The 25224-nt window shown below is 48.2% G+C and overlaps 1 protein-coding gene across 1 annotated transcript in view; it reads left to right on the forward strand.

The window, feature by feature from the left end:
* RABGAP1 (RAB GTPase activating protein 1) overlaps positions 1 to 23900 on the forward strand; it is a 77437-nt gene extending 53537 nt beyond the window's left edge. The window contains exons 16-26 of the mRNA XM_087914392.1: positions 3750 to 3875; positions 6014 to 6157; positions 7005 to 7046; positions 8881 to 9009; positions 11987 to 12079; positions 14214 to 14324; positions 16050 to 16154; positions 17625 to 17708; positions 19093 to 19164; positions 20151 to 20348; positions 21668 to 23900. Coding sequence (XP_087770518.1) covers positions 3750 to 3875; positions 6014 to 6157; positions 7005 to 7046; positions 8881 to 9009; positions 11987 to 12079; positions 14214 to 14324; positions 16050 to 16154; positions 17625 to 17708; positions 19093 to 19164; positions 20151 to 20348; positions 21668 to 21790 — 1227 coding nt within the window. The 3' untranslated portion in view covers positions 21791 to 23900. The remainder of the gene's footprint in view (positions 1 to 3749; positions 3876 to 6013; positions 6158 to 7004; positions 7047 to 8880; positions 9010 to 11986; positions 12080 to 14213; positions 14325 to 16049; positions 16155 to 17624; positions 17709 to 19092; positions 19165 to 20150; positions 20349 to 21667) is intronic.
* The last annotated feature ends 1324 nt before the right edge of the window (positions 23901 to 25224 follow it).

Raw genomic sequence — 25224 nt, forward strand, 5'->3', positions numbered from 1 at the left:
CGAGAGCAGCTGAGACAAAAGGGGCGAAATTGGGAGTAAGGCTAGGAGGGGATTGGCCCTCCCCTAAGGGATAAAAGTCAGGCCAAGATGATGAACCCTTTGCAGGAAGCAAACTAGGGTGATCAGTCCAGAGTCGTCGTTGAAGCTCCTTGCTTTTTCTTGTGCCCCTGTTGGTTTCTGTTCTAGTTCATTGGAAGTTAATCTAGTTAAAACTTCTGTTCTTGGCAGCACTTCACAGAACTGAAAGGTGGATGCTTATCTCGGGGACTGTTTTGAGATTAATTCCGGCTGGGAATGAAAACAATTCCCAGCCTTGCAATAAAATAGGTTTTGCTTTTAAGGCAAGTTTGAGCATCCTTACAGTTTACGAAGCCTGGGTCGAACCCCAGGACTGAACAGGGAATGCCAGCTTGCAGAGAATTATAGCCCAAACCCTTTCAAACGAGGAGGGGCTCGTTTTTTAAAACCAAAATAAATGAGAAAAACCAAACTTTGCTGCCCACCCAAATCCAGGAAAAATAAGACCATCCTGGTTTGCTCCAAATATCAATAATCCTTGACATACGACCCACTATTTGAGGCCCGCAAATGGACGTTGCTAAGGGGAGAGAGACCATGGGGTCAGGGAGTTTTGGCGCACATATTTTATGACGGTTCTTGCCACGTTCGTTAAGCGAGAATCCCTGCGGTTGTTCAGCAAGTAACCCAGTTGTTAAGCAAATCGGGCTCCCCTGTTGGCTTTGCGCGTCGGAAGGGGGGGCGGGATCCTGGGGATACTATGAGCGTCATAAATGTGAGTCGGTGGCCGAGTGGCCGAATTTTGATCAGGTGACCCACGGTGCAGCGGTCGTAAGCGTGACCAATAATCTGAAATCACTTTTTTTCCCAGTGTCGTCGTAACTTCAAACGGTCCCTAAACGAGCTGTTGTGACTCCGGAGTGACCTGTAGGACCCTTCCCGCTGTGCGTCCCTCCTGCCTGTCACTCACAGGCCGCCCGTCCGGGGCTCTTGGGGGGTGGGGGGATTGGATTCTTTGCAAGGGGCCAGTCCAGGATTCCCACCATCCGTCCAGAGCCAGGAAGGAAGGAAGGAGCTCCGGTCCCCCTTTTAGGCATTTTGCATTGTCTTTCCATGGGATTCCTGAAATTCTTTCCCCCTTCCGGCCTTTCCAGGTTATTTTTAAACACTTTCACAAAGTTGGGTGGGTTTCACACACACACACCCAACGCCCTCCTGTCTCTGCTGTCAGATACCGAGTGAGGCTTCCCAGAGCTTGCGGCTCTTTCCTCACCCAGTGGGGTGACCTTTCCTTTCCTTTCCTTCCCTTTCCTTCCCTTTCCTTTCCTTTCCTTTCCTTTCCTTTCCTTTCCTTTCCTTTCCTTTCCTTTCCTTTCCTTTCCTTCCCTTCCCTTCCTTCCCTTCCCTTTCTTTCTTTCTTTCTTTCTTTCTTTCTTTCTTTCTTTCTTTCTTTCCCTTGCTTTCTTCCTTCCTTCCTTCCTTGGAACAGAAGTTGCCCTCGGAAGTTGTGGGAGCGCCATCCCTTGAGACTTTCAAGAAGGGATTGGACTGCCATCTGTCAGAAATGGTGTAGGGTCTCCTGCTTGGGCAGTGGGGTTGGACTAGATGACCTACAAGGTCCCTTCCAACTCTGATTATCTGTTATCCTTCCTCTTTCTTTCTCTTTTTCTCTCTCTCCCTCCTTTTTTTCTCTTTCTTTCTTTCCTTCTCTTTTCTGTCTGTTTCTTTTTCTTTCTTCTTTCTCCTTCCTTCCTTCTTTCCTTCCCCTTTCTTTCTTTCTTCCTTTCTTTCTCTCTCCCTCCTTTTTTTCTCTCTTTCTTCTTCTTTCATTTTGTCCTTCTTTTTATTTCTTCTTTCTCCTTCCTTCTTTCCTTCCTCTTTCTTTCTCTTTCTCTCTCCCTCCCTTTTCTCTCTTTTTTCCTTCCTTCTCCTTCCTTCCTCTTTCTTTCTTTCTCTCCTTCCCTTTTCTTTCTTTCTTTCTCCTTTCTTTCTCTTTCCCTCCCTCCCTTTTCTTTCTTTCTTTCTCTCTTTGTTTCTTTCTTTCTGTCTTTCTTTCTTCGTTCTTTTCTTTCTTTCTTTCTTTTCTTTCTTTCTTTCTTTCTTCTCCCTTTCTTTCTTTCTTTCTTTCTTTCTTTCTTTCTTTCTTTCTTTCTTTCTTTCTTCCTTCCTTCCTTCCTTCCTTCCTTCCTTCCTTCCTTCCTTCCCTCTTTCTTTCCTTCTTTCTTTCCTTTTTCTTTTTTGCTTTCCTTCTTTTTTAAATTCCTCGTCCTTCATCTCTTTTGAAGGGTGGCCATAGCATCCTCGACAGCTAAATTTAAAAAAGACCCATCACTTTTGTGAAAAAGCAGACTTCCTGCTGGATTGACAGGAGCACATTCCTCCTCCCATCCCTTTAACACACACACACACACACACACACACACACACACACACACACACACACACACACACACACAAACGGACATGTCAAGTTATTCAAACAGCTCCAAAACTTGAGGGAGAGAGAGGATGGGCTTTGCGCCACCCAGCTCACTAGAGGCAAAGCCAGTTTGAAGCACAGAAGAGATCTCTGTGTGTGTGTGTGTGTGTGTGTGTGTGTTGAAACCATGTTTAAGGCAGTTCTCACAAGCTGGTTTTCCTTAATGGTTGTGTTGCAATGCCAGTTTGACTCCAGACCACGATTGAGCTTCTCTAGACCAGCCCAGGCGCCTTCATCGACAGCTTCCTTGGGCTGTGGATAGAAACCAATCCCTTGATTCAAACCCCACTCAACCCGTGTGCAAAATACAGGTAGTTCTCGACTTACAACAGTTCATTTAATGACCGTCCAAAGTTACAACGGCACTGAAAAAAAAGTGACGATGACCGCTTTTCACACTTAAGACCATTGCAGAATTCCTATAGTGATTTGGATTCGGATGATTGACAACTGACTCACATGTACGGCGATTGTCATGTCACACGATCCCTTTTTGCGACAGTCCGACAAGCAGCGTCAATCTGGGAGAAACCAGATTCGCTTAAAAACCACATGACTAATTTATCTAACTGCAGTGATTTTCGCTTAACAACCGTGGCACAAAAGAGGTCGTAAATGAGGCAAAATTTCAACCAATGTCTTACTTAACAAACCTAAATTCCAGGCCCAATCGTGGTCGTAAGTTGAGGGCGACCTTTTAACCTCTTGAAAATGGCAAAGTCTGAAAAAAGCCTCTCCCAACTTTCTTTTCCCCAACCGTCGGCAACCCTTCGGCTCGAGGGACCTGCCGAAAGGGCCTCAAACATTTCAAATCTTGATTCGAGTAAGAGAAATTCTCTCCCGATATACACAATTTTCACCTTCCTTGTGCTCTTAAAAAATATCCCCTTGGTGCAAAGGTTGGAAGCTCGCGAGCCGTACTTAATATTTTGAAGGCTTGTGTTGCTGCCTAGACAAATAAACCAGGTTTTTGAGATGGCTCCTTCACCTGTGTTTCAACGAAGATGGCCGGCTTGGGTTCCTCCCACTGTCTTCGTCTTCTTGGAAAAGAAAGCTGAAATATTAGTTTTACGGGGTGCCCCAAAGAAGGAAGGGGTCCCCGATGAGGAGAAATACAGATTTCCTGCCGATGGACCTGGCTGTCCATCTTCGTTTCGACGCTAGGCCTTGTTTTTCTCAAGGTTCACATTCCAGATCTTTTTTTGTTTGAAAAACGCCTGACAGGAGGTTTCATTCTCTCATCTTTTGACAGATGCCTGAAGAACAGGCCTTCAGTGTTCTGGTCAAAATCATGTTTGACTATGGACTCCGGGAGCTTTTCAAGCAGAATTTTGAGGACCTGCACTGCAAGTTTTATCAGCTGGAACGCCTGATGCAGGTAAGAATGTCTCTGAGCACCGTGGTCACCAACCGGTTGGGGCAGGGACCACTGGTGGTCCGTGAGAAAATTTTAGTAGTCCTCAGAGAAATGCCCCCACCACCAAAAGGAATTAATCCAGGCTGCATGGGAACACAGGGCTGCGCCGCCCACATGGCCTGCCCACCCACTGGGCCTTACCTTGAGTAGAGCCACATGAAGTGGAACTGGAAGGTAAGACCAATGGCCGGGGAGGGAAATCCGCCCCGGGGTGACTTGCTGACGTTGGTGGGAAAGTCGGCCCCGTATTCCAGAGCTGCCGGAGTCACAGGACTGGCCCTTTGGTCATCCCGGAGCAGCTGCTCCTCCACCTAGGTGTATCAGCCTGCCATGGACTGGAGCAGCTGCTCCGGGATGACCAAAGAGCCAGTCTTGTGATTACTGCAGCGCCGGAATATGGGACCGACTTTCCCACCAATGTCAGCAAGCCACCGTCAGTCAAACTCCATATTAGCGGTCCGCGGGATTTAAAATTATAGGTTTCGTGGTCCCTGAGGTCCAAAAGGTTAGCAACCCCTGACTTAGCACATCTTTCTCCTTTTGTCCTGGCCACTTTTTACGGGGGCACAACCGAGAGTGTTTTAACAAACCGCATCCCTGTCCGATTTGATGGCGGCAGCGCCTCAGATAGAAAGTCCCTACAGAGAGTGGTGAGGCCAATGGAGAAGATTATAGAAAGCCCGCTTCCTATTATTCAGGATGCTGCTTATCAACGCTATGTGCTTAGAGTTCAAAGCATCGTTAGAGACCCCACCCACCCATTTTAGGGCCTGTTTCTGTTGCTCCCCCCTGGGAGGAGGTTTTGAAGTATTTCTAGCAGGACTACCAGATTGTTATGGTTAGCCGGCAGCAGGTGCAGATGGCTGAGGAGAGCGAGGACTCTGATGAGGGGCCAGGACCATCAGGGAGTGGACTGCTGCCTTCAGGGATGGGTCTGGGCTGGCAGCAGCGATGAGGAGGTTCCCGAGGAGCCTGTGCCAAGTGCACGTGCACGAAGGCTTACTCGGAGGAAAGAACAATTACAGCAGCACAGGTGACTCAGGAGTAAGGCTGCAAGGTAATGGCCCCTCCCTCCTTCAAGAGGGTAAAAGCCAGGTTTGGAAAACGCGTTCTTTGCAGACAGCAAAGGGGCTCTGAAACTCAACTGGTGGACATCTTAGTTCGTGTTTGGAAAATCTTGTGAATTCATTCTTATCTCTGGGTTTTTGGAAGCCTTGACAAACAACTTGGCAAGGCTCTTTCTTGCCAGAGCTAATTACTGGAAAGCAGCTTCCAGAACAGAATTGGTTATTAAACCTTAAAAGGTGGGGGCTGCTGCCTTTGTCTGGGTTGGCTCTTTGGGAACCCGGTTGGGTCGGAACACCAGATTCACTTCTCTCGCCGTGTACATGTATACATCCAAATTAGACTGTGCTGTTGTTGTTTTTCTGTGTCATAGAATGTATGTGTGTGTATATACAAAATTTTGTACTTGTCTTGTCACGTTCACGCGGGTGTATTGGATAGGGTGACCCTTGGAGAGCTGACTGCAACAAAATTTCATTTTAACGTATGCCGTTGAGTGTACGCTCAAAGTGATAATGAAGTTGTCTAAGCTTTGCTGGAGATAGTGCAAAGATAAAAAGGGATAATTTAGGCATATTCTGTGCAGAACAAACCCCCGTGAAGCATATTTGTGAATCAAGGATCCCGTTTGCTGCCGAAACGTTCGTGTAAAACACAAACGGTGGGGTTGGGATAATGACGTTACAGGTAGTCCTTCGTTTAGTGACCGTTCAGCGTTAACAACGGCAGGACCGTTGCAGCAGTGGGATCCAAATTTGGCACCTGACTCCTATTTACGACGGTCGCAGGGTCCACCGGCCAACGGGGAAGCCAGATTCGCTCAGCAACCATTTAACAACGGCAGCGACTCACTGAACAACCGTGGCAAGGGAGGTCATCACACAGGGCAAAGCCGCTTAAATGTTTCACTTAGCAACAGAAATGATGGGCTCCGTCGAGGTCGTAATTCAGGGACTTCCTGAATTTCAGTATCTCTCCAAGCACTCAGACGAACGGGGGTCAGCCTCTCCATTTCCTCCTCGTTTCTCTTCCAGGAGTACAGCCCCGACCTCTACAGCCACTTCCTAGATATCAACTTAGAAGCTCACATGTATGCCTCCCAGTGGTTCCTCACCCTTTTCACCGCCAAGTTCCCCCTCTACATGGTCTTCCACATCATCGACCTGTTGCTGTGCGAGGTACGTGTGCCGCGGTTTGCCTACCTACCCAAACTCTGCCAAAGCTGGCGCCGGCTCCGATAAAATTCATATATTTACATTTAGGTAGGTAGAAATGGAGGAGAGGAGAGGGAGGGAGGGAGGGAGGGAGAGAGGGAGAGAGAGAGAGAGAGAGAGAGAGAAATAAGATAGATGGATGGATGGATGGATAGATAGATAGATAGATAGATAGATAGATAGATAGATAGATAGATAGATAGATAGATAGATAGATAGATAGATATAGAAATAAGATAGATATAGATATCGAAATATAGATAGATATGATATAGATAGATAGATAGATAGATAGAAATAGATAGATAGATAGATAGATATAAGATAGAGATAGAAATAAGATAGATATTGATATAGATAATAGATATAAATAAATTGATAGTCAGATACAATAGATTCAGTAGATAGATGATAGATTAATCTATCTATTTAAAGTAATTTATTTATCTAACTATATATATCTATCATCTATAGAGAGACTGTGTGTGTGTGTGTGTGTGTAAATAAAATATAAATAAATACAAATTTTAAAAAACTGACCAAGGAGAGATTCAACCTAGAAATAAGGAGGAATTTTCTGACCGTGAGAGCAACCAACCAATGGAACAGACGTTGCCTTCGGAAGTTGTGGGAGCTTCATCCCTGGAGGCTTTCAAGAAGAGGCTGGATTGCCATCTGTCAGAAATGGTGTAGGGTCTCCTGCTTGGCTGGGGGGTTGGACTAGATGACCTACAAGGTCCCTTTCAGTGCTATTATTCTGTTAAACCTGTGGATATTTAGGTTTTTTTCCTCCTTCTCTTTTCTTTTACAGGGCATCAGTGTTATTTTTAACGTCGCCCTTGGATTATTAAAAGTGAGTATTTACTTTTCTGGGCCAAGTCGCGCACCATCCCTGCCAGGCTCTGCCGCCATGAGACCGGCAGAACTAAGATAGCTGGGATTTGAATTTCTTGGGGATTGGAATCCTTTCAGCCTCCAGTCCAAGGAATTACCAAGAAGGGAGGTGGGTTGGGAAGCATGGGCTTGTTGATATTCCTGGGATCTTCTTTCCTTTTGCTCTGGGTCCTTCTCAACCTGCAGGGTCGCAGGAAAGAATTGGGAGTCCCAAACTGAATCAGGGAAATGGGTTGAGGAGACTGAGAAAGGCTGAGGTTCTCACACACTGAATCGGCTCACAGATTTTGTGCCAGAGTTTTGTCCTCCGCAGAGAAAAGGCCGGGGAGAAGCCAAAGCGTCTCCCTTCTTCCTCCTGTTCTGACCCAGGCCTCACCAAAATCACGAAGCAGACTCCTCGTCCCGACAAAAACCCCTTTTATTTAGGCTAAAGTGAATTCCTCTCATTCACACCCAGCCAAGTCCCGGGGAAACAGTCTTTCAAGAGTGATTGACAAGGACAGACCTTGATCAGGCTTGGAGAGTTGCCAGGCCGATAGCTTCCAAATGCCACGCTGTAGCAGACAATACTTGGCAAGAACTCAGGAACAGATCTTCACACTAATTAAACGAACTAGTGGTCTCCTGCAAACCCCACTCCCCTCTTGCTCCTCTTTATTCCCTATGGGAGGGGCCATTCACTGTCCACCTATGCTCTTACTCCCGAGTCAACCCCTATTCCTTAACTGTTCCCTTCTCCTGGTAGCTCTGCGCAGGCTAGAGTGGGGTTGTGGAGGATGGAGCTGCCCTACTACTTACTTTTGAACAGTTGTAGCTCGGCCTCACACATCCGGACACCTGCCTTGCCAGCCCCAGGCCTCTGTAGCTGAGAACAAAGCTCTGGATCGATCCAAAGCTCTGTTGTTGGCTGCAGAGGCCTTCAGGAAAGCCTTGCTGGCTGCAGAAGAAGAAGTTCCTGGAGGCCTCTGACAGAGAAAAAGAGGCCGGGGGCGACGTGCGCAAGTGAGGTTAGTCAATGGAGGACTTCCCCCCAAAATAAGACCTGGCGCCTTTTTATGTGGAGGTAGGTAGGTAGATGATATAGATAGATGATAGATATAGATAGATAAATGATATAGATAGATGATAGGTTGGTAGGTAGGTAGATGATATAGATAGATGATAGATACAGATGATAGATATAGATAGATAGATAGATAGATAGATAGATAGATAGATAGATAGATAGATAGATAATATAGATAGATAGATTATAGATATAGATGATAGATAAATGATATAGATAGATGATATATATAGATAGATAGATAGATAGATAGATAGATAGATAGATAGATAATAGATATAGATGATAGATAAATGATATAGATAGATGTGATATATATATATATAGATAGATGATAGATAGATAATATAGATAGATGATAGATATAGATGATAGATAAATGAGATAGATAGATAGATAGATAGATAGATAGATAGATAGACAGATTAGATAGAATTGATAGAGGAGAGAGAGATAGAGGTAGATAGATTCATGTATATAAAATATAAGACAGGGTCTTATTTTCGGGGAAACGTGGTATTCATAAGCAAAGAGACTCCCAATAAGCAGCACAAATAGGGAAGCCAAAGCTGACAAGATTAGCTCAGAGAAACACCTAGGATTGGCATTTTTTGCCTACCCTGACTGGTACATAGGGATGGGTCTTATTTTCGGGGGAACATGTCCGTCCTGGTTTCGAGGCAGGGCAACTGGTGATTCCTCCTCTTCTCCCCCCGCCTGTTCCTAGACCACCAGGGAGGACTTGCTGCTGACGGACTTCGAGGGGGCTTTGAAATTCTTCCGAGTGCAGCTGCCCAAGAGGTATCGCTCGGAGGAGAACGCCAAGAAACTGATGGAGTTGGCGTGTAGCATGAAGGTAACTCTGGGCGGGGGCCAGCCGAAAGCGGGGAGGGGGAGACCTCCGTCCCTTTTGAGAAGGCGGGGGCTGCAGCTCCGTCTTCTTGGACCACCCGCCTCTCTCTCTCTCTCTGTGTCTCCGAAGGCTTTCTGGAGAGATGGCTGTTGGGGGCACCGAGCCGGCCCAGTCTCTGCCTTCTTTTTTGCCTTCGGTCAGGTCTGGAAGCAATCCAGGAGGGGCGAGGCAAAGGCAGGGACGGCCCCACTTGGCCAAGGGTTAAAAAAAACAAAGAAACGTGTGAATGTGACCACATGCAGAGCTGGGAGGGGTGAGGGCACCTGCAGACACCTGGATCTCTCAAGGGAGGTCTGTTTCACCAGCCCTGGTTGAGGTTTTCTTCCTTCCTTCCATCCGTCCATCCTTCTCTTTCCCTCCTTCCTACCTTACCTTCCTTTCCTTCCTTCCTTCCTTCCCTTCCTTCCTTCCTTCCTTCCTTCCTTCCTTCCTTCCTTCCTTCCTTCCTTCCTTCCTTCCTTCCTTCTTCCTTTCTTTCTTCTTCCTTCCTTCCTTTCCTTCCTTCCTTCTTTCCTTCTTATCTTCCTCCTTCCTTTCTCCCTCCCACCCTCCCTTCTCCTCCCTTCCTCCCTCCCTATTTCCTTCCTTCCTGCCTTCCAACCTACCTACTTACTTGCTTATCTACCATTCTCCTTCCTTTCTTCCTACTGACCTTTCTCCCTTCCGTTTTCTCCTTCTTTCCTTCCTTTCTATCTATCTTTCTCCTTCCTTCCTTCGTCTCCCCCTTCCTTCCTTCCCTCCTATTCATCCATCTTTCTCTTTCCCTCCTTCCTACCTACCTACCTACCTTTCTCCTTCCTTTCTTTGTATCTTTCTCTTTCCCTCCTTCCTTCCTTCTTCCCTCCTTCCTTCTTCCCTCCTTCTTTCCTACCTATCTGTCTCCTCCCTTCCTCCCTATCTTTTTCCTTCCTTCCTTCCAACCTACCTATCTACTTATGTACCATTCTCCTTCCTTCCTTTCTCCCTTCCTTCCTTCCTTTCTACCTACCTTTCTCCTTCCTTCCTTCCTTCCTTCCTTCCTTCCTTCCTTCCTTCCTTCCTTCCTTCCTTCCTTCCTTCCTTCCTTCCTTCCTTCCTCTCTCTCTCTCTCCTTTCCTTCTTCCTTTCTTCCTTCCTCTCTCCCTTCCTGCCACCTATCTTCTGTTTCACTCTGATGTAGTGTTCTTTTTGATGAAAGCACCTAATGAGATCTTAATTTCTCTCCGGGGGAGCTGCCTGCTTTTCCTTTGAGACTCTCCCTTGATGCCTCTCAAGCTTGGCAACTTTTAAGACAACGTCTGGGGAATTCTGGGAGTTGAAGTCCTCCGGGCTTAAAGTTCCCACCGTTGAATAACTCTGCTCTGTCTATCCGATTGGTCCTTTTGGGCTGCCTTACACTGGAAGAACAAAAGAAGGAATTTGTCTCTTCCTCCTCTTTCCCTTTGTGCGTGCGTGCGTGCGCTCACACACACACACACACACACACACACACACACACACGCTCCTGGGTAGCTCTTCTGCCTCGAGGTCACTAGAGGGAGCACCAGGACAAGCTTAACAAAATTTGCACAACCCTTTTTCTCACCCAGCTTTGACATCTTTGCAGCCAAGTGGGTCCCTGGTTCTCCTTAGTTTCAAACCTTCAGCAATGTCAGCAAGCAAAAAGATTTTAGGAGAAGCCTTCCTATTCTACCACCTATTACAATGCTAAACAAGGCAGTATCCATAGTAGAGACCTTCACGTTTCTGGGTTCTATCCTATCTCGAGACTTAAAATGGACGCCCAATCAAAAACGTCGTCAAAAAAGCCCAACAAAGAATGTCCTTCCTGCTCTGACTCAGAAAGCTCAGGACTACCCAAGGAGTTGCTGGTTCGGTTCTACGGAGGAACGATTGAGTCTGTCATTTGTCTGTTAGGACTGCAGGAAAAAAACCCAAAACATTTGCAACCAGCCTGCCTTCCATTGAGGGCCTGTATACTGCGCAAGCCAGAAAGAGGGCTGAGTAAATATCTACACACACCTCACATCCTGGACAGAAACTTCGTCTCTCAAGATGATGCTATGGGGCATTGCATGCCTAAACAACTAGACAGAAGGACGGTTCTCCCGCCCGCCCCCGTCCCATACCTGCTAAACAACAAATTCCCACAACATTGTCTTATGCCCTGAGATATCAAACCACCTAGTAGGGCTGTGTTACTCTCATCTTTCCTGTTATTTACTTCCTTAGCTTCTCATGACTATCACTTGGTTTGAATCTTAAGATTTATGTTGGTTGCTTCTATTTAGTGTCCTTCTTATGATTCATGTTGATTGTGTCAACTCATAAAAACATTTTGTATACACGTTTTATAGTTGACAACAGAAAGAAGGGGGAGCGTTTCAAAGCGCAGGCGGCAGTGTGGAATCGAAAGGACATTCCATTCATATTTTCTTTAAAGACTGATTAGATGGTTGAAGCTTCTGCCGGTGGAAAAAATCTTATTGGAGAGCATGATTGATGACTCTTGGCTATGGAGGTTTTTTTCATTGGATGATAACACCCAGAGGGGATGGGGGGGAAAGCAGGATCAAGGGTGACAGTGAATTACGTATCTCTAGAGTTGGCCACGCTCAGGTTAGTGCCGGACGTAGAATGTTATCTTCAAACAAACCTTCTTCAGTTTTGGGAGTGTGGCTCAAGGCTCATGATTGAATTGGAGTAACTGCTTATTTAGCATCCTAGTATTTAATCCCTGAGAGTTCTATCTTGATGATTTTTTTGATGATTGTATGATTACGATCATGATTTATCACTTGTTACTTGGATGTACACGGAGAGTTTATCTGTCGGAGGCAAATTCCTTGTGTATCCAACCACGCTTGGCCGATGAAGAATTCTATTCTATTCTGTTGATGGAGCTCTAATATGGTTTTGTTTTTTTGTTTTGTTTTTTAAGATTAGCCAAAAGAAGCTGAAGAAATACGAGCGAGAATATCACACGATGCGGGAGCAACAGGCTCAGCAGGAGGATCCCATTGAAAGGTTTGAGGTGAGGCTGTCCTGCTTCAAACACACCCCTCGTGTGTGCAGACTAGACAAGGGGTAGCACAAAGACAGAAAACTGAAGGGGTTTTTTTTTGTTCGTTTGTTTAATGACCCCATAATCTCTTGCGGGGTGGAATCGGGGCGACTGAATGGAGCTGAGTGTTTACTGGCTGGATGCCTTTCCTGTTGCCAGTGCAGAGTTTTGTTCAGGAGATAAATTCTCGTTGTGCCCAGAGAAGAAATATCAGCCTCTGGCAATAGCACTTAGACTTATACACCACTTCCCAGTGCTTTCCATCCCTCTCTAAGTGGATTACAGAGTCGGCCTCTTGCCCCCAACAATCTGGGTCCTCATTTGACCCACCTGGGAATGACGGGGGGCTGACTAAACCGTGAGCCTGGTGAGATTCAAACTGCCCAATTGCAGGCAGCCGGCAGGAAGCAGAAGGAGACTGCAGTACCGCATTCTAACCACTGTGCCACCATGGCTCAAGGAAGGAAGGAAGGAAGGAAAGAAGGAAGGAAGGCAGGAATATGGTTGGATGGAAGGAAACATGAAAAGGTGGAGCGAAGGAGGGAAGGATGAAGGAAGGAAGGAAGGAAGGAAGGAAGGAAGGAAGGAAGGAAGGAAGGAAGGAAGGAAGGAAGGAAGGAAGGAAGAAATATGGTTGGATGGAAGGAAACATGAAAAGGTGGAGTGAAGGAGGGAAGGATGAAGGAAGGAAGGAAGGAAGGAAGGAAGGAAGGAAGGAAGGAAGGAATATGGTTGGATGGAAGGAAACATGAAAAGGTGGAGCGAAGGAGGGAAGGATGAAGGAAGGAAGGAAGGAAGGAAGGAAGGAATATGGTTGGATGGAAGGAAACATGAAAAGGTGGAGGGAAGGAGGGGAAGGATGAAGGAAGGAAGGAAGGAGAAATATGGATGGATGGAAGGAAACATGAAAGGGTGGAACGAAGGAGGGAGGGATGAAAGAAGGAAGGAAGGAAGGAAGGAAGGAAGGAATAGCAATAGCACTTAGACTTATATACCGCTTCACAGTGCTTTATAGACTTCTCTAAGAGGTTTACAGAGCCAGCCTCTTGCCCCCAACAATCCGGGTCCTCATTTGACCCGCCTCGGAAGGACGGGAGGCTGAATCAACCTTGAGCCAGTGATATTCGAACTGCCAAATTGGCAGGCAGCCGGCAGTCAGCAGAAGTAGCCTGCAGTACCGCACTCTGGCCACTGCGCCACCGAGGCTCTCGGGACCCTCTACCTAGGATCGAACTCACAGCCTCCTGATTGTGAGCTCCACCTCTAGAACACCGCACCACTCCCAGACTTAATCCCCCTCGTGACATAAACCAATTTCTTGGCAACACATAAAAAGGTCAAGATTCTGACCATGAATCATTCGGCACTTCCCTGGTTAGTACTTCTCTTATCTTTCTGACCTTACTTTTTTTTTTCTCCTCCTCCTGTGCGAACATGAGTTGGGCCTCTAAAACCTGAACCCCCCACGGCCATTTCCGCACGTTTGGTCTCCCTTCACACACTCCTGGAGTTGCCAGGGCTGTTTTCAGTTGCTTTTAAGTATTTTCATTTCTCTCCTTTTGTCATAAAAGCAGGGACAGACCAACAGAAGATCCTGGGTTGCCCTCTCCCCTCTTTGGAAGAGCTTTATAGTTCCCGCTGCCTTAAGAAAATTCAAAACATTCTCAAAAATCCATCTCATCCTGGGCACCCTTTTTTTTTGAACTATTACCATCTGGCAGGCGGTACAGGATAATAGTAAAACCAAGGACAAATTGGCTGAAAATCAGCTTCTATCCCAGGGCAGGAGCTGTGTTGAATTCTACTGTAGAGTGCAGTGTTGGTGTGGTGTCAGGGGTTTTCGCTTCAATGTGTGGAGGGTGAAGGATGTGTGTGTTTGTGTTTATTTTCATGGTCGTGATGCGCACCGAAGACGGTGTTCGATTTCATTGTACAAGGTGCAATGACAATAAAGTAAACTAAACCAAACTGGGAGGGACTCCTGGCTTGGTTACGTCTTAACTTGGGTCGGAATCTTAATTTAATTCAATTTTACTGTTATCTAGAAGAATGTGGGGGGCGTTGGGTTCGGGGTTCACGCCTGCTCCTTTTGGCGTCCTTGCAGAGAGAAAACCGACGCTTGCAAGAAGCCAACATGAGGCTGGAGCAGGAGAACGACGACTTGGCCCACGAGCTGGTGACCAGCAAGATCGCCCTGCGGAAGGACTTGGACAACGTAAGACTTTTCTTCTCCCCCTCCTGGGTAACCAACAGTTTTAGCACCATTTGCTCCGTAGAGAAGCGAAATTTTCCCGGGCATCTTCTAGATCAGGGCTCTCCAAACCTTGGCAACTTGTGGACTCCTCCTCTCCCAAAGAATTCTGGGAGATGTCCACAAGAAGTCTCAAAAGTTGCCACCGTTGGAGAGCCCTCTTCTTGCTGATGTGCTTGTTCCAGAGGTGGGATTCAGTTTTTTTTTTTATTTACCATCGGTTCTGTGGGCGTGGCAGGGGAAAGGTTCCTGCAAAATCCCCCTTCCCTCCCCACCCCACTAACCTGCTTTCCAGCTCTGTTCTCCTGTGCAGGGTAACACAAGAAGACCCAGCCGATCATCTGGGACTTGGGAGGCAGAGAAGAGATGGGGGTTGGCAGGACCAGTCAGAGGTGGGATTGGCCGGTTCTCCAAAGGACTCAAAATGTCCACTACCGGTTCTCCAGAACTGGTCTGAATCGGCTGAATACCCAACTCTGGCTTATCCAGTTATTTATTTTTCTTTTATTCTGTTGTTCTATTCTCCACTTCTACTTCTTCTCTTCCTCCTCCTCCTCCTCCTCCTCCTTCCTCTTCTTCTCCTTTTTCTCCTCTCCCTTACCCAAGGTAGGTCTCAGGCTGCCTCTCGAGTCTTGCACCACATATGTGCGGAAGGAAAACTTCCAAGGGGAAGCCTCCATGGTTGAAAACCCATTTTCACTTCCCACCCATTTTTGCAGGAGAATCCTTGGAATTGGCTCGGTTCTTCCGGGGCCACCTGCTAAATCCTTGCACTCTCTTGACTGGACTGCCAATTTCAATTCCCCAGCCCTGCCCTTGGAGTGCGCCAGGACTTGCTATCGGCACACCCAGAATGGAGAGGGATAAATCCTCCCACAGAGGCTGAAATTTCCCCAAACACAGAAGTCTTGGGAAGGGTTAGAAGCACCCCTGGCCTGAACAAGCAGAACAAATCACCCTGTTTTAATAATTCTGACATACGATACTCCAACAGTTAACTCTGTTCTTGGCTACGATTAAGCTTAGTGTCTTGCCCTCCTCCTAACGCCCACAGAACACTGGAGCTTTCGGATTCCAGGTCGTTGTGACATGGTTGTAGCTTGTTCCTTGGGGCAGAAAACTTGCAAGGAGACAGGAGGTGTCTTGCCATCCCGCCGGAATGGTGGGCTAAGAGATACCTTGGCCGCTCTGAGACAGGTGTCTCCTTTTCCTCTCCAAGGATTGACTCTGCCGCTATCACCACTCTCTTCTTTGTCGTTTAATGACCCCGTAATCCCTTTACTGGGTGAAGCCGAGGCAAATGGATTGAGTTGATTGAGTAAACACTGGCCGGATGCCTTTCCTGTCACCAAGGCGCAGTCATATTCAGCAGAGCACTTCTCATTGTGCCCAGAGAGAGAAATACCCGCCTCTACCTGGAATCGAACTCACAGCCTCCTGATTATGAGGCGAGAGCTCCACCTCTAGGCCATTGCACCCCTCTTATCGCTGCTCTGCGTTATCTTAAAATCTTCCCTTGGACCGCAGGGACCCCCCAAACCCGAGCTTGACTCTTAAAAGTTCCCGGTCTCCTCTCTCTCTCGCCTTTGGGTTGAACGTCTGCATAAGAGCCGAGCAAAGTTTCCCTTCTCTTCAAACGGTTATAACTCTCGTTCTGGTCGCGTTGGCCGTCGATGTTTCCCTTTCCAGGCGGAAGAAAAAGCCGACGCGCTGAACAAGGAACTGCTGATGACCAAGCAGAAGCTGATAGACGCCGAGGACGAAAAGAGGCGGCTGGAGGAGGAATCGGCTCAGGTTGGCACAGGGTCGGGTTAGGGAGGACAGCCGGTCAGGCAAGAGGCAGGGAATATGGTCAGTTCTGGTTTTAGCCGATCCTTCCTGCAGCTCAGCATCTGATGTCTATGGAGATTCTCCGTCCTCCAGCTCAGGGTTGTCCCAAAGGGGCTTTTTTTATCAAGAGACAACTGGACTTTCTGGTTTTCCTTTGAAGGCATTTCGCTTCTCACCCAAGAAGCTTCTTCAGCTCTGACCGGATGGTGGGGAATGGAAGGATTTACGCTCCTTGCAGGCAGCTGGTTATTTGCATCCTTTTAGGGGGTCGTTGAGGCCACTTGGAGGTTTGTCTGTGTCCTCAGAGTCACCTGAGTGGTGCAAATGGATGTGTGGAGCCTTCTTGGAACTGTTGGAAGTGGCCTCAGTGACCCTTTAAAAGGATGCAAATGACCAGCTGTTTGCAAGGAGTATAAATCCTTCCCTTCCCCACCATCCGGTCAGAGCTGAAGAAACTTCTTGGATGAGAAGTGAAATGTCTTCAAAGAAAAAACACAAACTGCACATGATCTGAGGACACAGATAAAACCCCCAAGTGGCCTCAACGACCCTCTAAAAGGATGCAAATGACCAGCTGTTTGCAAGGAGTATAAATCCTTCCCTTCCCCACCATCCGGTCAGAGCTGAAGAAACTTCTTGGATGAGAAGCGAAACATCTTCAAAGAAAAACAAGAAAGTCCAGTTGCCCCTGGGAAAAAAAAGCACCTGTAGGTCCAACATCCAATAACCACCCCAGCTGAGGAAAGACGGACCAAGAATAATCGGTTGTCTTGGTTTTTTTTTTTCCTTCACCGTCATCTCTTTTTATTTTTATTTTATTTTTTATTTTAAATTTTATTAGACAAACACAAAAAAAAGAGATTGGCTTCTTCACAACAGCAGAAATGTAAAGAAACTCCAAGTGAAACGGAAATAATTAGGAAAATCTGGATGTGCGCAGCAAGGGACAAATTGACAAAAGAATTTAAAAAAAATAAGGATGAATCGGATTATTACAAAATATGGGGCAGGTTTTATGGTTGGTTAGAAAAGAGAAAGGATCAAGACAATAAGAAAGGATTACATATATAGAATGTAAATAAGTACTATTTGTTATATGTGACTTAGCCACGCAAGACAACTACGCCGGCTAGGAGGATTGTACCTTGTTCATTGTTTTTAATGCTCTTCACCATCATCTCTGGTCTGGTCTGGTTCCCTGTAGCTATTCATTCCCACAACCACATCCCCCCATCCCCACGAGAAAGAGACCAGCAGTGTCCCAGGAGGTTATCTTCTTACCCCAAGCTCTCCAGGTGGACAGGAGCGGCCTCTCTCTGCTGCCTCCTCTCCTGACTTCTGTCCCCCCAAAAAGAGAGAGGAAAGAGGGTGAGCTCAGAGACACCCCGGTGGAGGGAGGAATGAACAGACCAGCCTTTCTGTCTTCTCTTGAAGCTGAAGGAGATGTGCCGGAGGGAACTGGACAAGGCCGAGTCCGAGATTAAGAAAAACAGCTCGATCATTGGAGACTACAAGCAGGTAAGCAGGAGGCAGCTGCTCCGAAGTAACTCTGGGATCGGGCTCCCTTGGGCCAGGACAACTCCGTGCCTGCCTCCTTTTCACACAAAAACCAAAGGGTGGCTACATCGGGTACTCACTATTTCATCTCGAAGAGGGAAGCAGGAGAGGGTTGCCCTCCAAATAACAAAACTGGAAGTGACCTTGGAGGTCTTCTAGTTCAGCCGTGTGCGGCAGCAGCCAAAAAACCCAATGAAATCCTAAATTGCATTAACAGAGGGATACAATCAAGATCACAGGAGAGACTAATACCACTCTACAAAGGCTTAGTAAGGCCACACTTAGAGTCCTGCCTCCAGTTTTGGTCACACTAGAAATAAACCCTTAGTAAGGCTACACCTAGAGTCCTGCCTCCAGTTTTGGGCACCACACTATAAACAAGAGGTTGAGACTCTAGAAAGAGGGCAGAGAAGAGCAACCAAGATGATGAGGGGACTGGAGGCTAAAACACACGATGAACGGTTGCCGGAAGTGGGCCTGGCTGGTCTAGGGAAGAGAAGGACCAGGGGAGACATGATCAAGGGAGGTACTAATACCACTCTATAAAGCTTTAGTAAGATCACACATAGAGTACTGCATCCAGAAGAGAAGGACCAGGGGAGACAGGAGAGCATCTTCCAATATTTGAGGGGCTGCCCCAGAGAGAAGGAGAGGGGTCAAGCTCTTTTCCAAAGCATCTGAAGGCCAGAGAAGGAATAATGGATGGAAACTAATCGAGGAGAGAGATTCAACCTGGAACTAAGGAGGAATTTCCTGACAGTGAGGACAATCAAAGCATGGAACAGAAGTTGCCTTCGGAAGTTGTGGGAGTTTAATCCCTGGAAGCTTCCAAGAAGAGACTGGACGGCCATCTGTCAGAAATGGTGTAGGGTTTCTTGCTTGGGCGGGGGGTTGGACTAGATGACCTACAAGGTCCCTTCCAACTCTGTTAATCTCATCTAATCCAATCTAAAAGAAAAAAAAAACCGCTCAGGCAAGAGATCCTATCCCATTCCGGACAAAACGGCTGCCCAATATCTTCTTAAAAGCCTCTAGGATGGAGCATCACTGAACAAAATAAATTAAGTAAGTAAGTAAATAAATAAATAAATAAATAACAAGCTCCACCCTCTGTTAGGAGGAGAAACCCAGTTTTCTCAGATTATAGGGTAAAGCAAGAGAGAGTCAGAAGGTTTGGGCCAAGGGAAGGAACAGCAGGGTGCAGTCGCTCGACGAGAGCATAGAAACCAAGAGAGATTTTGGTGTCCAACAAGGACAAAGGGCCGGCATGGGGATCTGGGCGAGGGATGAAAGGCCCTTCTTGGGCCTGCGAGGCTCTTGCTGACCGCTCCGGTTTGCCTTGCAGATCTGCTCCCAACTGAGCGAGAGGCTGGAGAAGCAGCAGATAGCCAACAAAGCTGAAATTGAGAAAATCCGGGTAAGTAGAGGCACCGAGGACCCTGGGCGACTTGGCATCACCTGGAGGGCAGTCTTCCCAATTCCCTGCCTCGGGGGCAGATTCCAGAACATCTCCCGAACTCTTTTCAACATCCCGTTTGTCTGGGAAAACCACTTGGTCCCTGCTTGTTCTGATCCAGCCTTAGGAGAACCAATAAGCAGACTCCTGCTCCCAAAAAACAACCCTTCTTTATTAAGCTGCTATGAATTCATGGCATTCACACACCGACAAGTCCAGGCAATCATCCTTCCAAGGGTGAACTGCAGTACAGATCTTATCAGTCCCTTGGGATAATTGTCGGGCCCAGAGCTTTCAGCTGCAAAGCTGTAAATTAAATTCTGGCAAGCGGTCGAATCTTCCAACTGTTGTCTCTTACAATCACCACTCCCCCTTTCCTTTTTATTTATTCCCCAGCTAGGAAGGGGCCATTCAGCTTTACTTCCTGAGTCGACCCCTTGTCCTCTGACAGCTCTGCACATACGCATGTCTGGAACAGGCCCCGGCTGTTCTTCCTCCCCACTTATCTCAGCCCCTCTGAAGGCAGCTGCTTCTTCTGGTGGCTGGGAAATGTCGGACTGCCCTGGCTCTTTCTCTGCGGTCCGATGCAGAGCATCCATCAGAACCTTCCCCAGACTCCAGAACTGGTCCACGTTCCTCCCGAACCTCCCCATTGTCTGATTCTGCCGCCAGCTCCTACTGGTAGCTGGCGGGCCACAATACTGCTTCGCTAAAGGAAAGTGGGGGATTTCAGGATGCAGAGAGACAGACCTCAAATATTCAACTTGCTGCCTTCAAGCCTTGCAGTTTGTGTGTGTGTGTGTGTGTGCATGTGTGTGTGATGGGGTGTGGTGCCAAGCAAGTTTGAAGCCCTTTCAGCTCTTGCCGGCCACCCAGGCTTGTCACCAAAGCAGCCCGCCTGTCTGAGAGGAGGTCAGACCCTCACCGTCCGCCCTTGTTGTCCGTAGCATAAAGTCGACGACTGCGAACACTGCCGGGAGTTTTTCAACAAAGAAGGGCGGTTGAAGGTGGCCAGCATCGCCCGGGAAGGCTCCGACGAAGACACCGACGAGGAGAAGGAGGTGCTGAAGAACCAGTTACGAGAAATGGAGCTGGAACTGGCCCAGACCAAGTTGCAACTGGTGGAAGCCGAATGCAAAATCCAGGTGAGGAGAGCAGCTGGCGCCACGCTTGGCCGGAGCTTCTTGCCCCCGTGGGGATTGTAGGTAGTCAAGGGTCACGGCTCTTGTTCTGACCCAAGCCTTGTTTTAGACCCAAATTGTGTATAAAAGGAAACCTTTTTTAATGCGGCGCCTGGGAATTCTGTGCATTCCCAGCCGAGAGACCTAATTGTAAACCTAATTGTCTGATATCAAAAGCAAGCCCTTTCAAGGTTGCAAAAGGCTGCCAAGAACAGAAGACCAACAGAAGTTTCAAAAACAAACCGGAATAAGCAGGGCTTCAATGAGAACTCCTGAGTCTAAAGAACTTCTTTGCTTCCTGCAAAGAACACATCCCTGAGGGCTGGCTTTTATCCCTTATGGGAGGGGCCATCACCTTCCAGCCTTACTCCTGAGTCACCCATCCTGCAAAGAACACATCCCCAAGGGCTGGCTTTTATCCCTTATGGGAGGGGCAATCACCTCCCGGCCTTGCTCCCGAGTCACCCCTTTTGTCTCAGCTGCTCTCACCTTCTGGCAGCTCTGAGCAAGCGCGCACTGGGAACAGGCCCCCCTCGTTCCTCGGCCTCCCTGCTGCCAGAATCCAGAGGCTCCGAAGGCAGCACCCAATTCCCAGGTGGTCTTGGCCCCGTCTCAACATCGGACGCAGGACCCTCGTCCGAGTCCTCCCCGGACTGGTTCTCTTTCACCCTCACTGTCCGATACCACTGCCGTCTGCACCGGCTGCCGGCGAACCACAACAATGGCAAAGACAGAAGAGCCCTATAAAAGGACCGCACTGCCGCAGCCTGTATTTTTCGCTCCATAAGATGCACAGAGCTTTCCACCCACTTTTTGGGGGGGGAAGGAGGTGGGGGAAATGTGCATCTTAGCGGAGCAAAAACTACAGTAAATAAATTCCCTGACTGAACTGGTGATTTGGAAGCCTGCAGCTCTGCTCTCCTAACTGAGGAAGTGGCTGTTCAGATTGACCTTGGTGGATCTGTTTCCTGACCCAGGCCAGGTCAGGCATTCTCACACGCGCTGTCAGGACTCCGACATGCACCCCTTTTCAAATCACAAGTCTCTAGCTGCGTCTCACAGTAAAAAAAGATGGATTTATTAGGAGTTGACATGCTCTCCAGTAATAATCTTGCGTGCCAACAGCTTCGGCTGCCCAGGCGATTATCTGAAGCATTCAAGGAATGCGCTGCTTTCCCCACCTCCCTTTCTGCTGACAACTAAAAAGACCAAAGGGGTGTTTTTTTTTTTAGTTGACACGCCTCCTTTCCCCCATGCTCATCCCGCCTTGTTCCCCTTTGCAGGACCTGGAACACGACCTGGGACAGGCGCTGAACGAGGTGCAGGCCTCGCGCAAAACCTGGTTCAACCGAACGCTGAGCTCTATAAAGACAGTGACCGGCGTCCAAGGGAAAGAGACGTGCTGAAGAAGCCGGGTAGCAACCTCGGAGGGCTCCCGGGGCCTCCCGATATACCTTCTGCCTTCCAGAGCTGGTCTTGGCCGACCGACCGCGGGCAAGAGAGGACCAGATGTACATAGGACTCCCGAAACACACCGCACGGCGGCGGGTTTTTTTTTCTCTCTCCCCCACCCCCCACAGGCCGGACACCCAAGCCGGACACGCGGCTTATAACGCGATGAGGGATCTTCATACTACTGATTATTTAACCGGGGGAGGGAGGGGGTGTTGTAGCTGTAGACGGATGCTTTTTCCCCCCCTTTCTTTTTCCAGAGAAAAACGGTGGTCTGCTCCATTCCGCAGTCCGTTTGGAGGCGCTAGGTACGAAGAATTGACCGCCTTCTTCTCACCTAACCGAGTTTACAAGCGAGTGCTTCCCCCCACCCCCAGCCCCCTTCGGTTTTATTTTTGTTTTTTACAGTTCCAACTTTTTAAAAAGGCTCCATTCGAGAGGAAGAAATGGGAAACCAAAACCGCCAACCCTCCAGCGTTCTTTTGACAAAAAAAGTCGCAACTCTTCTCGCCCGAGAGCGCGGGCATGCGCGCGCGAGAGAGAGAGAGGAAGCGGAAGGTTTTCCCCGCTCCTTCCAAGTAGGGGGCTTGCATGGTTTAACTTTTCAGAAACGGGACTCACGCGCCCCGCTCCCCAATGTGTGTGTGTATGTGTGTGTGTGCGTGTCCAGTCCTGCCCCCACCACCCCCAAACCTGGTCTCTTTCTCATCTGTCCAGCGCTTAGTTCTCCATCATGAAATAACTTCTATGCAACTCAGCGGGATTGGGGGGCTGTCCTAAGGCAACCGCTTCCCCCCGGCCTCCTCCTTCCCCCACCACACCCCGGGGAAGACCTCCTGCTCCTGAACGCAAGCTGAGATTCGACGACTCCGTTTCATCAGGGTCCGTTTTATACATAGGCGGGTGCGCGGCTCGTGTTGCGTGAGCTTACAACCCGCCCGCCCGCCCGCCTTCCTCAAGCTTCCTCCGGGCTCCGCTTCGCTCCCGAGAAAAGTCGAGGAAGGTGGAAAGCCGCCTCTCCTTTGCCGCTTCGGATTTGGGGCCTCCCGGTGCATCCACTCCAAAATGGTTGCTCGGCTCTTGACACGAGAATCATTGACCTCCATTTTGCTTTTATCTCCGTTTTTTTTTTTGGGGGGGGGATGAGTTTTTTTCCTGCCTGCAGAAAACAGGTAGGAGCGAGATACAAACAGCCTGGGAAACAAGGGGAGCTTCATTTTTGACCACTGTTGCTGCTGCTGCTAAACTCACCTTCTGCCCTGACTCCTTGAGGGCCAGGCTTCACGTTCCCCCCCTTCCCCATCAAACACTCCCCAATTTTTGTAACTACACACAAGTAGGTGATAACGCTACTTTTAAGGCTTCGAAGGGCCGTAGAGCAGGGCTCTCCATCCTTGGCAACCGTTGCTTGAAAGACTTGTGGACTTGCAACTCCCAGAGAATTAATCCTTGGCTGAGGAATTCTGGGAGTTGAATTGAACAAGTCTTGAAAAGCTGCCAAGGGTTGCAGCGTCCAAACCTCGCACCAGGAAAGCTGAAGAATGAATTTGTTATCCTTTTTTTTTTCTTCTTCTTCTTCTTTTGTTGGCACCTTTTTATTTATACCGATTTATCCAATGCTGAAGTAGCTGGGTTGTTTTGTTTTTAAATCCGCAGATGAACTTAACCGTGTGCAGTGTGTGTGAGTGTAGGCCGGTTAACCCCTCCGAGGCACTGTTTGTATATAAAGATAATTTTTATTCCCAAGCTCTTCCTTTTCTCCTCCTCCTCCTCCTCTTTGACCCGATCTAACGCTAGCTTGACGCAAACTGAGATCAAGAGGTGAAGCCATCTCCCCCTCCCCCGAGCGCTCACGATTTCTCTCCCTTTAAACTGTATACATGAGTATCTTTCTTGTTTAATAATAACGAGGACAAAAAAAACAAAAAACAAAGCCAACCTTTACAATATTACTGTAACTCCATTGATAATAAAGCAAAAATAAAAACGTGTGGACCTTGTGGTAGAATAGTTGCGTGTAGCATTTTGGATTGACCTATAAACTTAGTAAAACGGTTATTCATACCTCTGGTGGTCTTTATTTCGCTTGATCAGCCTCCCTGCACTCCCGGGAGGAGGGGTTGACAGCTTTGGGGAGCACCTGCCCCACTGCAGATGCTGGGGGTCAGATCTACATGCAGAGAAGATGGTACCCATGTGCTTGGCTTCCCCATGAGACACACACACGCTCCCAGCACACCCACCGCAGCTGTTGTCAGAGGGGACAGACTGGGAGAGACAGACTCGTTCAATCAGAATAGAGCTGGAAGGGACCTTGGAGGTCTTCTAGTCCAGCCCCCTGCTCCAAGCAGGCGTGTCATGCCCCCGGTGGAGACTCTGACTCTGAGGAAGAGGAGGAACAGACAACAGGGAGTGGAAGTGTGGTGGAGGAGGCTGGGGAAGGGCAGAGGCCGGCTGAGCAGTCAGAGGAGAATCCAGGCCCACCCCCTCTCCATCCTAGGGCATGCAGGGAGGAGAGGATAAGGGAGAAACGTGAATGGCGTGGTCTATGGGGGAGGAAAGGGCCTTGATCCCCTTCATGGGCTGCAGCTGTGATCTCTGTATAAGAGTTTGGAGCTGCGCATTCACAGACGCCGGAGTCAAAGTAGTGCTTTCTTTGGATGAGGTTTATCTTTGTTGGCGTTCTTCCCATGGGCTCTTCCCTGGTTATCTTCCTGGAAGGTGCGAGTTAATTATCTTGGTTTGCCTTGGGACTCGCGTCAATGCGATTTGTTTTGGGTTTCCTTTTGCTTCATTATCTACTTTTTTGAATTTAAACCGCGATTAATAAAACAGCGAAGTTAAGTTGGAGGCCTTACAAGACCTTGATTCATGTTTTAGTTTTGAGTGTTATTTTTCAGACATCACAAGGAGATACTGTACCAGCAATGGGATCCTACCTGTTCCACTACTGGTTCAGGGATCGCGAGTGCTACCGTGCGCACCTGACGCCCGCGCGCAGCTTCCCCCTCACCAGCCGAGGCCTGAAGCACCAATCAGCTGAGAGGATAAAGAGGAAAGCGCAGGGGCTTGTGGAAGGGCCAATCCTGCGCTTTTCTCCTCTCAGCTGATCCTCGGAGGCTTTTTACTACTGGTTCGGCTGAACCGGTAGCATACCGCCACTGTACTATACCATTTCAGACAAAGTGGCTGTCCGGTCACATCTTTAAAAAATTCCAACAACGAAGCCCTCACAACTTCTTGTGGCAAGCTGTTCCACTGGTTAATTGTCCTCACTGGTCAAGAAGTTTCTCCTTAATTCCAGGTTGCTTCTCTCCTTGGTTAGTGTCCATCTGTTGTTTCTTATCCTGCCCTCAGGTGCTTTGGAGAATAAGTTGACCCCCCTCAA

Source organism: Pseudonaja textilis, chromosome 17 (assembly GCF_049901715.1).
Source record: "Pseudonaja textilis isolate UNSWEBS1 chromosome 17, rPseTex1.2, whole genome shotgun sequence".
NCBI lineage: Eukaryota > Metazoa > Chordata > Lepidosauria > Squamata > Elapidae > Pseudonaja > Pseudonaja textilis.